The sequence below is a fragment of the Athene noctua genome, chromosome 9 (assembly GCF_965140245.1).
Source record: "Athene noctua chromosome 9, bAthNoc1.hap1.1, whole genome shotgun sequence".
In the NCBI taxonomy this organism is placed as follows: Eukaryota; Metazoa; Chordata; class Aves; order Strigiformes; family Strigidae; genus Athene; species Athene noctua.
In genome coordinates, this window is record NC_134045.1 from 8,291,533 (window position 1) to 8,305,006 (window position 13,474).

General features: G+C 43.2%; 1 protein-coding gene across 2 annotated transcripts in view; it reads right to left on the bottom strand.

Moving 5' to 3' along the window:
• The window catches only part of LPCAT2 (lysophosphatidylcholine acyltransferase 2), a 32,893-nt gene extending 29,174 nt beyond the window's left edge, over window positions 1-3,719 (bottom strand). For both annotated transcript variants that reach the window (XM_074913494.1, XM_074913493.1), the window contains exon 1: window positions 3,602-3,719. In XM_074913494.1, the coding sequence (XP_074769595.1) occupies window positions 3,602-3,709 (108 nt within the window). In that variant the 5' untranslated portion in view covers window positions 3,710-3,719. The remainder of the gene's footprint in view (window positions 1-3,601) is intronic.
• Window positions 3,720-13,474: the final 9,755 nt, after the last annotated feature.

Sequence of the window (13,474 nt, forward strand, 5' to 3'; positions counted from 1 at the left end):
TCTTTGGTGCCAGTTGAGGCAAATCTGAAAAAGTTAGGTAGTAAGTTAAACCAAGACTCCTTGCTTGTCTCCCAAATTCAGATGTGTCTTTTTTTCTCTATATGCATCCTCTTGTACTATGATCTATAGTCCCAGTTCAACATTTCAGCTGCATTCAGTTATCCAGAATGGGCAGCATAAGCATAAATCAGTGTGTTTTGACTTAAAATAACTCTTTATGAAAAATAAAAATATATATGCACTGACCAACAATGAAAAATAAAGGAAGCAACAGCAAAAGCAAAACAATCCCTTCCTCAAAACTTTAATAAATTCATTAATCTATTTTAGGCAGATGCACAGGTGGTACTGATTTGCTGATGCAAGCTATTGGCTTTCTAGGTCACTATGTAATGAGGTAGTTGATTTCTGCTCCATCAGCTACAGAGTAGGGTAAGAAAAGGACAGAGAAGAGAAGGGTCAAGGTAGATTAGAAAAGAAAACATATAGAAGAAAAACACAGAAGAAAATACAGGTTCAAAGTTTAGTAACTACTAAGGGTCAGTCCAGCTTCTGTATACAGTAATCACAAAGACAGAATTGTTCTGTCATTCAAAGAGCCTTTTTCCACATTTGGAATCACCAGTGTCCCTTCTATTTAAAGTGTCTGCAGTAACTGCATAGCACATCAATGCAGCAGTTCCTGCAGTCCTGGTCACGCTCCCACTGCTGGCTGACCCCGGAGCAGTACACGGGACTGTATGCTCACTGATGGGAGCAACTGGGGAAGGGGAAAAGCAGGTCTGTCAGGAAACCACAGAATTCAGTTTGAAATTGTGTTCAACTGCTGACAAGTTATCTAGGAAGCAGGAGAAGAGCTGGCTAGGGACCAGAATGAAGCCCACCTCCAACTGAACTGAAACTGAATCTGAAAACCATGATCAGATGGACTGTCTCCCAGAGCAGTACATGCATAAGCAAGACAGGGTCTTCCATGAGGGTCCAGAGTACATCACAGCTCTTCCAGGCAGCCTAGCTGCTTGCTTCCAAGCACACAGTTAAAAATACCACTTTTAGCATGCTGGTTGTGCTATCACATAGCTCACCATTACATAAATCCACTGAGCATCTCTCCTGAATAAAGTGGAATCAATGTAGTAATGACTTGACTAGTATTTGTGCTTTGCAGTTCAGCAGTTAAGGAGGGCAAGTGAGAAATCAGGATGAACAGAACTAAAACTAAAAAAAAAGAAAAATCCCAACAATGAATTGCAGCCAGCTTCAGTCAGAGGATGGAAAACAGAAGTGTTTGAACAACTGTCTTAAAATCTTGTTTGGCACATGCAGTTGTTTAGCACAGCACAACTGATCCTTGTTTTGTACATTCTAAAGAAAGAAAAAAATCTCATTAGCTGGTAAACTACCAGCAACACAAGGACCCACAAAAAACTGTAGTATCTTCTCACTCCACTGTTCAATCTGGCTACAGCTTCTTTTTGTATTTGAAGCTGAATGACATGCAAACAACTAGCCTGTCTCACTTTCAAACTCCAACAGCCTTTACATTCAAGGAGTTGAACAACATATGAAAATCCAGCTTCGGGCTCCCAGAGACAGTTTTGAAACTGTATCTGTTTTTATCAGTGTATGTTAAAGGCATAGTATAGAAAAGGAGAAAGGTAAGTCTCTGATTCCCAGCTGGTCTGTCATACAGTGCTGGGTAAGAAAAGAGCAAGACATTTACAGGGTAAAGCAGACAGTAGGAAGTATCCTAGTCTCTATGACTATAAGGAGAAAAAGAAAAGAAACAACACAGAATACAGAAAGGTTGTCTCTCTTGTGTCTTTCTGCTTTAAAATGCTGTGACTACTGCAATTTTGCTTCAGAGCTCCCTAGCACTGGGCCCTGAGCCAGCTGGGTGCTTTTCCTTCCAGGTGCATTGTGGAGTTATGTGTGAAGTGTATCTTGCTTTAAGACATACCATGATTTTCATCCCTTCCTCCTGAAGGAAAAAAGCAGGATTAATTGTTATAGCTAAAATGGTAACTGTAGCTTAAAATTACAAGCTTTTGCAAGGAGTCTGTGCATCCTCTAGGAAGAGCAGCCAGTAGAGCTGTCCATTTCTGGAACCTCATTAAGAAACTGGTTTCCTTACCTCGGGGTTCATGCCTACAGCTACTGATTCAGATGCACTTGAAATGTGTTTCAGGCTGCTAGTAAAACATAGGGGATAAAAAGATTTGAAATTGTTTTCCAGGTTTCTCAGATTTCCTCCACCCAGCTACCTTCCGGGCAAACATTGTTTATGACTTGAGGAAGAGTAATATGAAACATAAAATATTTAGTTGCCCATCAGCCTCAGGTATTTATAACAATCAGCAGAAAATGCTGTAAGTTCACCTACACAGATGTCCTGACTGTCCTCACTGAGATGACAGTTCATATTTAGTTCATCAGCTCAATTTTTAAAGAGAATGTTTTAAAAATCAAAGCCCAGAAATAATGTTTGCTTTCTTAATTGTAAAAGTATCCTGTAAGTCTTGTGTGTGCTTGTACACAAGCTGTACTGGGACAGCATTCAGCTCAGAAGCCTAATTCAATTCACCCAGTGACACCAGTCAGTAACCCAGTGGATCTGGGGATACTTTTTCGCTGTCCACACTGCAGTATGGAACTAAGACATTAACTCTCCCCTGCCCCCCCCAACCCAGGCTTAAAATGAGACTAAAGTGAGTTAACAGGACTACTGTAAAAAGTTATTTTCTATTTCAGCTTATCGTATCAGAGACAAGTTGTCATCATCTTCACTCTAGAGCTGAGGCATCTGACATAGTGGATAGATGGATGGTATTTCGTTCTCACGATTCAAACAGGATGCAAACCGGGGTCAAACTGCACTCCCGTTTCCCCTAGGAGTAGTCTGCTATCTGTAATGATCTTGCAAATCTTTTCAGAAACTTGTCGGAAATCTTGTGGTAGTAGTTTAAGTTTGAAGGCGATAAGCCTCTGTGCATGCAGAGCAAGCATGCAGTTTGTGGACTCAACAGCGATGGCCTGAAGAACTTGGTTTCAAAAAACGGTCACCTTTTTATGCTGAGCACCTCCTGCACATCTGCTGTGCCCACTGACATACCTACGCACCTGCTGCTCTACCGCTACCTAGCTCAGGAAGCAGACTGTGCCGTCTTCTCACTGGACGCCTCTGCCTGGCACAGGCAGGAGCTGCCGATGTTCACCCGCGTGCCAGGGTGGCAGTGCCCGGCGGCGGCCGGCGCGGGGCTGGGAGGCGGAGGGGCGGCAGGGAAGGCCCCAGCGCCGCCCGCCCCGCCGGCCAGGGGAGCGCTCCCGGCCCCGGCGGAGCAAGCGGCAGTTTTAAGCAGTCTCTCGCCACCCCGGCGCCCTCTCCCATCGGAAGCGGGTCTTTTTAAACGACCGCCGACCTTCCCGCCGCGCTGCTGGCAGTCCCTCGGCTCAGGAAGCAGCGCTGGCTCAGACAGCCGCAGAAAGCCGCGCCCGGGGCGGCACGGCGGGGGGCGGCCGCTGGGCTCCCCTCCGCACCGGTGCGTAGCCCGACACCGGGCAGCCCCGGCGCCCGCTCACCCCCGCGCCGCCACAGCCTTACCCGCAGCTTGTCCCTGGCGCCCAGGCGCCCCGGGTGGACGAAGGGGTTGGGGACAGTGGGCGGGTGGAAGGACTGCTGCCTGGGCAGCGGCAGCACCCGCGGCGCCATACTCCCGCCGCCGCCGCCCCGGGCGATTGCGCATGAGCCGCCGGCGGATCCGGGGGCCGCGGCACCCCTGCCCGGCCCGGCCCGGCCGGCCCTGCCCACCGCGGGGAGCCCCGCCTCGGGCGGGCCGCCCCAGGGCAGGTGAGGGCGGCGCCCCCGCGGGTGTCCTGAGGCTCCGGGGCTGAGGCGGCAGCTGCCAGGCGGGAGCCTGAGGGTGGTGCTGGGGGACCCTGCCTGGCCAGGCGGCCCCGGGAGCGGAGCCGAGCCGAGCCGAGCCCTGCCCGCCTTCGCCTTCTTCTCCTTCTCCTCCCCCTCCCCGGTAACTCCGCGCTGCCCGCGGCCACGCACGGCTGCGATAGACACCCAGCGCCGGGCGCTGCGGGATGGCAGCTGCGCTGGTTATTTATAAGCCCCGGCCGCTCAGGATCAGCGCGGTCAGTTATCTGAGGGAGGAGGGTGGCAGACGCGGTCGCGGCGTGCAGCTGAAGGCGCTTCTAAGAGAAGGATGTGTTCCCCCCGCTGCGGGAGGCCGGCACGGGACTCTGGCCTTGCGGAGGTGAGGCCCGGAGACCTCCCGCGGGGTTCCCGGGGGCGCTGCCGGGGCAGGGCCGGCCGCGGCCCGGCGGTGCTGTGAAACGCGCCGCGCTCCAGCGCCTTCGGACGCAAAGCCGCTGCTTCTGGTTTCAACCCAAAAGGAAGTTTCATTCTGACCATATTTAGGAAACACGATTTTACGTTCTTACGGTCATCCCCCGCAACGGTGGGGGTGAACCCCCGGTCTCTGTCCGCACAGAGCTGCTCTGAGCCCGCTGGCTCCTGCCCTCTTAGGTGATACTGGGTCAGACACTGTTTTGTTATGGTGCTTTTCCCATCCTCATATCAGTCCTTCACACAAAAATATTGGCACTTCCTTACACAACATTAGCCTGCGTGTTGCTGGACTGTTTGTATTGCTGTAGCAAAAATAATTACAAAGGTCTCATAGTTCAGTTCGCAGTTTGACGTGACTGCTTCCACAGAGATAGCATCAGAATTAATAAAATTTAATTAGGAGCAAATTATTATTTGTGCTTTGCAACTGCAGGTGCTTAAGGAGTAACCGTAATGATATATTTGGGCTAACTGAAGCCTGTGTATAATAGAAGCTTGAGGAGTGTAGGATTTCCCTTGGCTGGTTTCCAGGGTTGCCCTGTGAGTGCCAGTCCTTGCCACCAGCACTGTGCTCTGGAAAACCTGAGAGCTGGGTACAAACCAGATCAGCACAGTTGTCACAGCAAGTAAGGCTGGGGGGAACTTCAGAGGAGAAAGATCAATTCTACCTCCATCGTTCTTGACAGCTGATTGTACAAGCTCTTCTTAAAACCCCATGACTTCTCTAGCTGACCCACGTCTCTGGTACTATCATGAAACATTTTTTTCTGTATCTGAGCAGAGTCTTTCACATTGCAATTTATAGCCATGCTGGCTTTCCTCTTTGTAGCTACTTTTTGGAAGCTTGTATAGTGCTATGATTCTCTCGAGCCTTCACTAGACTAAACAATCTAGTGTTTTCAGGTTTTCTCTCCCAGGTCGTAGTTTCCATATATATGAGCATTCGTAATGCTTTCCTCTGGCCTTTCTCCTGTGAGTCCACACCTTTCTTGAAGTACCCAAGCCAGATATACTACTCCCTAGGAGGACTGACCAGTGCTACTTGAGTGGGCAGGAAAGATTAATTTGTGTCTAACACAAAATGTTTGTATATCCAAGTAGTGTCTGCTTTTTTGTCGCTAGCCTGACCCTGTGACTCACACTGTGATTCATGATAACACTTAGATCCATTTCTGAACAATTGCTTGTCATCTACAATATAGAGTTTTAAGAAGCACTGCATTTGTCCTTATCCAGTGGGGATAGTGATCTTACCTCTAGAACTGGGAAATACTAAAACATCTGGCTTTACGGACATGATGCTTTTATTATGTAGGTGGCTGTTTCTGGTGACTTGTACCTTTGTTAAAAACAATGATACCGATTATAAATACTTTAGTCTTCTAAGGCTCTTTAGCCATAGCACCATCAAAAAGGCTTAACATTGCAGGCAGCAAGATACAGACACAGTGCAAAAAAAGTTTTAATGTTTAGAACACATGAGAAGGTGTGATCACATGTAATTTTTTTGTCTAAATTGATGCCAGCATCTCTTTTGAATAACAATTCATTTTTAGTCTGTGAATCTAATGTAAATGAACCTCTAACAATGGTCTACTAACACATAACACCACCAAGCTGTTGTGAAACTGATGTCTGGAACCACCTGAATATCTTTCCTCTGCCAGAAGGTGCATATGGTACTAGAGACAGGCATTAAGGGAACAGTAGCATTAGCTTGCGACAAATGATTTTTCTAGGTTGAAGCTAAGGTTTTAGTTCTGAATGTCACTGGAAAGATGTATGCTTTTCCTGAAGAGCTTTACCCTACATTGTCTTGATTCTTCCTAGAGACTGTAAAAATAGTTGCTCTGGAGCAGGTGTAGCTGCCATGATCCAGGTGAATCATATTAGAGATGTATGAAAAACCAGTAAACATTTCCATAGTGTAAGATGGGGATTCTTCTCTCATATAAACAGACACAGCTTTATAGTTTTTAATATTAATTGCATATACAGTTTAAATTGGATTAAGACCTTTGCCCATCATAGCTGCCTTTGGGATAGTTTACTCTCTCTTCCCAACAATTGTAAAAATATACTCCAACATATCTCATGATAATGATTTTAATAAAGCTATAGTAATTTCAAAGTAATTCCAGTATATATCAATTCTATAAAATGTTGGGTAGACAAAATTATATACTGCAGAATATGAAGTCCTTGCAAGCTTTTTTCAAAATCTGTTTTTTAAAATCTTCTGTTCTTTTAAAACCTTCATAGTTGAACCAGAAGGTAAAAGAAGTTGCCCTTTCCCTATTTAATTATTCTGATTAGGGCTGTTTATCTTACCTTTATAAAACATGCTCACAAAGTCATTTTTTCATACAGAAACTGAAAACCTGCTTTGTATTTGAATTGCTCCCTGCTTTCCTTTGACAAAAACCCGCCATCTCGTGGCCACAGTCGTGTAATACTGCTGCACAGAAAAGGGCAGAATCTGTTAACCACTTTTAGGGAAAACAACCTTTCCTCACGGACTAGCTACAAAACTTCTTCATGAGAGGTACCATGCTGATTTTCCTCTTTCCTTCTGTGAACTACAGGTGCAAAATGGGTATGAGAACAGAAATAGATTTCCAGTGTGTTTCCATTGTCAGTTTAACTTCTTTGTTTCTTTCCAGGCCACAGTGCCCTAATGCTGGTTCAGTCTCCGCTTCCCTCTTGGAATGATGCCGACTAATGCCTTCCAAGACGAAGTGTGGGTGCAGCTGACAGCATGTTTTCTCCAGGGACCAGTGCAACCAGGAAGTGTAATGCAAATCACATCAAGTTTGTCTTTTTTACCTGGGACAGTCTTCCAGTGTTATCCTGGTAATCCATATACCCTCAAGGTCTTTGCGCCTTGGCCATGCAACATACAACCTTAGTATCATGCTATGTAAATGGTGCTCTGGCAGGCTGCCACAGGTATTTTGAACTAAAAAGCCACAAACATAGCTATGTCTCAGAATCAGAAAGGCATTGTGTGAGGCTCTGAGGAGATACAGACTTAGTGCTAAGCTATGTGGACATACTTGTCTCCTTGATGAAGTCTACAGGGATAAACATGGTCTGTTGTGCAGACAATATCAGCTGCCATCGTAGCCAAAATACGTACTGTGGAAGAGGAATTAGAATCGCCCTGTAGTGTTTCAAGATCTGTACTGATAAAGCACAAATTAAATGGCAGACCTTGGGGAAAAATGAGATCTGATTATAGATGGTAACTGAAACAAGCATTACTTAAACAGTCTTTAGAACTAATATCTTTTTAGCATTGAATAAAAAATGCCATCCATGGGAATGTTCAACGGGCTGGATAGCACGTGGTGTAATTTGTTAGGGCTCTATCGATCCATTTCAGACTGCTGGAAATCTAGCTCTGCACATCCCTCAGTAAAATTTATTGTTTTAGTGTGGCTTCAAACAAGAAAAGCAGTTCTGGACTGTTCAGTGCTCAGGTACTTGTGGACTGGAGGATGTGCTGACTGGCATAGATGTATCCATCCAAGCGGGCACACATCTATACACAAACCCAGACACACTTCCTCTTCTAACGCAGTTGCAGAGATACGTGTATCCTGGAGTTTTCATTTAGTATTAAGTAGAACTGAAACACCCTTAACGCTAAGCTTTCTTCTGGGTATTCCTAGATGTTTCCTCTTACAGAAACCTTTCTCTGCCTCTTTCCCTTCTTCCCTAAGTGTTAGACTTTCTGTGCTAGTGTTAGATCCCTTATAATAGTGCACATAGGGTTCACACAGTGTTTGCCTGGTAAGTTTCCAAGTGCTTTGTTCCACCTGAGAGTTGTTTCTAGCTGTTTTTATTAGAGGGAAGTTGGTGTCCCCAGTCTGTTAAGTATGAGAATCCAGCCCATAGGTATAGGTAAAATAGTTGAAGAATATGTCCTAGGGTGCTGCACCAGAGAGGACAACCTCATGCTAAGAGCTTCTCTGAAGCTGCTTCTGCTGAATTCCTTTCTCTTTGCACTGCCTAACAGACAGAAGGCAAGTAAAGTCAGAGGCAAGAACCTGGTCACTTCAGTTGGCACGTCATGCCTGATAATGACCTCCACAAAGGGAGTCACTTAAATAAATGCTTCGCTTGTATGTTATTAGTACCAGTGGAGTAAGTAGGACTTGTGTTAGATTTTTGGTCCTAGGCAGGCAGATAGATTGCTGAGCTAGCTTTGTTAACAAATTAGGAAAAAATAACATTGGGTCTTGCTGATGCTGAGTGAAAATAAAGGTAGTATTATCTCAAGGATTCCACTGGGTATGTCCCCTTGGAGAATCCTCCTGTTAAAGTTCCTCACCTGAGCTGGCTGCCGAACTGGACAACTTGACAAGAATTTATCTTCTGTTTCTTTGGGTAAGGAAAGCTTTAGACTGATGATGGGGGATCTCCAACTCCCAGTGGTCTCAAACTGGCACCTTCTCTGATTATTGAATTCACTTGAAGACAAAAGAAAAAAGTAGATTTACAAGAAAAAGAGAGACTCCAGTGAATTGTGTGAGAATGAGATATAAAATTAACTGTTTTTTTTCCTTTGAACTGAACCCAGGAGCCTCTGTAAAGTTTACCCTATTTAAAGCATTAATTAGGGAGCTGACTGTACATAAAGATAAAACAGAACTCTTAAAGAAGTCTCCAGGGACTCAAAAAAATCCAGTTTTGTCTACATGAGGCAAAAGAATTTTAATTAGAAGCAACTGAATTGAAGTGAACTGATATGAGCAACAAAAAGAGAATTTATCCCACAATGTATTCAGGGAACATAATTGAATGTTCATTAGCTAAGAGTTATATACGGACTCTTAATGAGCAGAAATGAATATGTATTATTTCTTATTAAGCTGGAAATATATGGAACTAATTACATTTAAATATAGTAGCTATAAAGCTGTGTTTATTAAGTGTCACTACTAAGAACAGGAAAGACATAGGTGCATTTGTATTCTTTACTGCAGTATTGTTTTAAATATTTATTATGCTAAGTGGTATTAACACATAGCTTTTTGTGGAAATGGTTATTATGTTTTGCTAGTAGGACTTGGTGCTGCCTTCATTTGGATAGGATTTATGCTTTGTTTATTATAAATTAGGGAAGGCAGCATAACCAAGACAGAAGCTCTCATATTACTGTAAGACAGTGTTATTCTTGCTTCTCATAATGAGAGTCCTCTGTTACTCATGATCAGATGGTACTTGGCTTCATGATATTACAGCTTGATAATAATCTCAGGAGAGAGTTTTGGTAAAGTTTCTTTGTTGAAGAGACACAGGAGAAAGCCATCTTGTTATTAGATGTGGTGATAGAAGAACAGAACTCATTTGTACTAACACAGTGGATGTGTTGTGCATGCACCCAGGAAGGGCCTGTGCCTGCCTGGGAAAGACTACACTATGTGATAGACTGAGCCTAAGAGGAAACTAGTAGTGGATAGTGGCCACTTTGTCTTATGAGGGGACATCAAGAAGTATGTGGGAGTAAGAAATCACAGAATTGTTTATGTTGGAAAGGTTCTCTTAAAATCATTTAGTCCAGCCCCCCAGATGTTAGTAAAGGGTGTGTGAAGGGCAAAGCAGAGGGAAGGGCTGATGTAACTGGCCAGAGACTTAGGGCAAGGTGTGAAATGGAAACCCTCGTGTCCAAGAGCTGGTGCTGACCCTTGCTTTCACTCATCTTTGGATTTTTCTGAAATGAGGGGTGGTGGCTTTTCCTGAATATTTTATGGCTTTTACCATGATTTCAATAGTTTCTTGGGAAAGGAGAGGGACGGTAGAGGGAGAGAGAAAAGGAAAGGGGCAGCAATACCCTGAGTGGGTGCAGAGCATCAGGGAAGAAAGAAGTGGCACAAAGAGGAAGATCCTTAAAAAATAAGTCAGTACAGGTCTGATGGCTTCCCAGTGTGGAGTTAGCCTGTTTAATTCTGGAGCTGCTGTGGAGTGCTGGACCAAGACACACCTAGTCTTGACTCTAGGAACTTCACTAGGGTCTCCAAAGTTAGACTTAGACCCATGATTATTCATTGCAGCTGAAAGGCCACCTCTTCTCCTGCATGGCAAAAATAGATGTTTCATCCTCCTGCTCCCTTTTCAATTGAAGGAGATTTTGGGGCTGCAAACAGGGAGGGAGGGTCTGCACACCTTTGAGCTAGTCTATGCCGTCTGACATCAGTGCTATAGGCAGTGATTTTGTGGAAGTTAGATTGCTGTCTTCCTGCTTAAATAGAAAAATAACCTTGTTTGGTCTGATTTTAATTTGAAATGTTTTAAATTTTGCAATTTATCATTTTCTGATAAAATTCTTGTAGATTATTACAGTAACCATTCGTTCTACCGTTAGTAATCCAAATTTATGTTTATTAATTGTACAGATGTGCTTTTACTACAGGATTCTTTAGTAGCAGCAACAACTGCACGTTCTTCTGAAAGATTGCAACTTTTTTCCTACTCACAAGAGGGCGATAAATCCCTAGTCATCTCTATCCAGCCTCTATTAAGTGATCAGTATCTTACGGCAAAATGTCATAAAAAGCAGCTTGCTGTCAGATAACTCATCTATCTATCTATATATATATATATATATATATACACACACTGATCTATACAAAATATTATGTCTCCTTTTTTTTGTTTTATGGGAAGTTTAGGCTAGGGTCAGTTCATTTCATGCCACCGTAGATCCTATTGTCAGCAGAAACTAGATGTGGAAAAGTTATTTATACAATTCCTCCCACTACAAGTGCAAGTGTTGTATTCATGGTACACTTACAAGTATTACATTCAGGTGAATGTCAAGTGCCTCAAATAATGCAATTTTCAGCATATTCTTTGGGAGAATTTCCCATAGCCTAACGGTTATTGTGTATGTTTATTTCTTCCTCATAGTGAAACTGTTTCTTAGGGAATCAGAATTTTCCATTTCTTAACATTAATCCTCTGCTTCAATTAAAGTATCTATTCTCTTGAACTTCCCCTTTAAATGCAATGTTATTTCATTTAAATACAAGGACCACAACTTTAAGCTTTTCTGTAGTGATAATGTTAGTATGGGAAACTGCCATTAGCACTGTGATTTCTCTATTTGTGTAGACAATTTTATAATTTGTTAGTACACTATTATATTTTTAAATAGATTTATACACTTGCACATCCATTGTCTCAAATAGTTTCTCTTTTACATAGTATAGTAATGATTTCAGGAGTTTTAAATGGAATAAGAAATAAGGGAAAGAAAAAAAGAGAACTGGTTTAGTATACTAAATTATTTTAAGTCTTTTGATGTTACCTGAGTTCATTCCAGCTCCTGTGTTTGAAGGAGCTTGATTCCTTCCAGCCCTAAAGTTCCATGACTGAACCCATGCAATTTTAAAGCTGTCAGTATTAGAACAAATTCTTAATAATTTACAGTGTAGTATGGTCTCTGAAGAATGTTTTCACTGTGTCTTAATATGAAAAGTAAATAAATGCCCAAAGTCTCTAGCAGTGCACTGAGGCATTTGCTCAAGGTGTTAGTACAGCATCCAACTGAGTTTAAGAGCCTCAAATGATGTGACTTCCAATATATCCCTTAAATAAGACAAGGCCATGACTCTTGAGGCTCTTTCTACAATCTGAATGGTGTTGTGGGACTGTCTGAGATAGCAGAGACAAAAACACCTCTATATTGTCTTTCAACAACTTCTGCAGTCTTTGGCTGCAGAGATTCAGTCTTGTCTGGCCCCTTGCCCAGTCTCTGATTACCTCAGGACTGAGATAGGAGGGAGCAGTTAGAAAGTAGGGCTACCCTTAGCTTATTTATTTTTATATTATCTTGCCTGTAACAACCTTCACAATTCACCTCCACGCCCTCCTCACCACTGGTGTCTGCAGGGGCTGCACCAGCGCAAGGGCAGAGTTGTCCTTGAGCGCAGCACCAGTTCTGTGCTACTGCAACTGTAATGCGAACAGAGGCGTGACTGGTAACGGGCGGAGCTTGGAAGAGATGCGGATTGAAGTTTTTGTGGGAAAAGCTTTATCTTTCTTACTCTGTTTAAGTGAAATTAGAGTCTGCCTCATTCCTTTCTTAATCACCAGACAAGGTCTATGGTCTCTTCACTATTTTTTCTCAGCTCCAAAGGGTTTTAAGGGGTGTCTTGTCACAGTCAGTAGTTCCTATGCTGGAAGCTCCACGGTAAACAGAAGCTCCTTCACAGAGATTCTCTCAGTACAGTCAGGCATTTTGGCTATTTTAGTTAAGACCAAAATTATATAACAAAACCTTGTGACTGTGTCTGTTGGTTTACCATCAGGTCTCTTGTGGACAGCAGCAGAATTCAGTGTGCTTCATTAATGTCTCCTAACTTCCTTGGCTGATGCAGCCCAGTTCTGCTATGCATCCAAGGGGATGAAAGTCTTAATAGGGCAAATTCAATTGTAAATATGACATACCTCATGGTAATGTATAACTCATGTGTTTCCAGATAAGGAAAACAAACCCTTCTTACCACAACTATGCGTCCTCCAGAACTCCATCCATATGTCAGAAAGATACTTGGGTCATATTTTTGTCATATTATTTAAAGTTTTAAATACACCACAATAGTAGGAGAGCAAGTATGCAGACAGACAAATTCTTTTTATATATTTGCAAGAAATAAAGAGGAGTTGGGAGCAAAAAAGCAAGAGCAAGTGAGGCATTTCCAACCAACTCACCAACTGTGACTCAGCTTAGGTATGCGAGGAAAGTGAGACATTGGTAACTATAATTCAAGGTGGAAATGAAGGCAGGCAATAAACCTTTTTTATCTAGCTGCTGTAAGAATATGTCTTCCAACTTTAGATAATTCTGTTGAACTCTATGAGCTTCTTACAGTGGGTAGGATGAGAAAATCGTCACAAACTTGCTTGAGCAGTAGAAAGCTGAATATTCCGTGGCATCACTGACTGAACAAAAACAGTGGGAAGCCCAGGACACAACATGGGTTGTGTCAGCCCACAAAATTAATTTTACTCTGTGTTTTGATGTAAGTCTGGACATGACCAAAGACTGTCTATTCTGTAGTGTTAAAAGATAGCTGCTTTGTTCAAACAAGTTTCTTGATGCCTTTT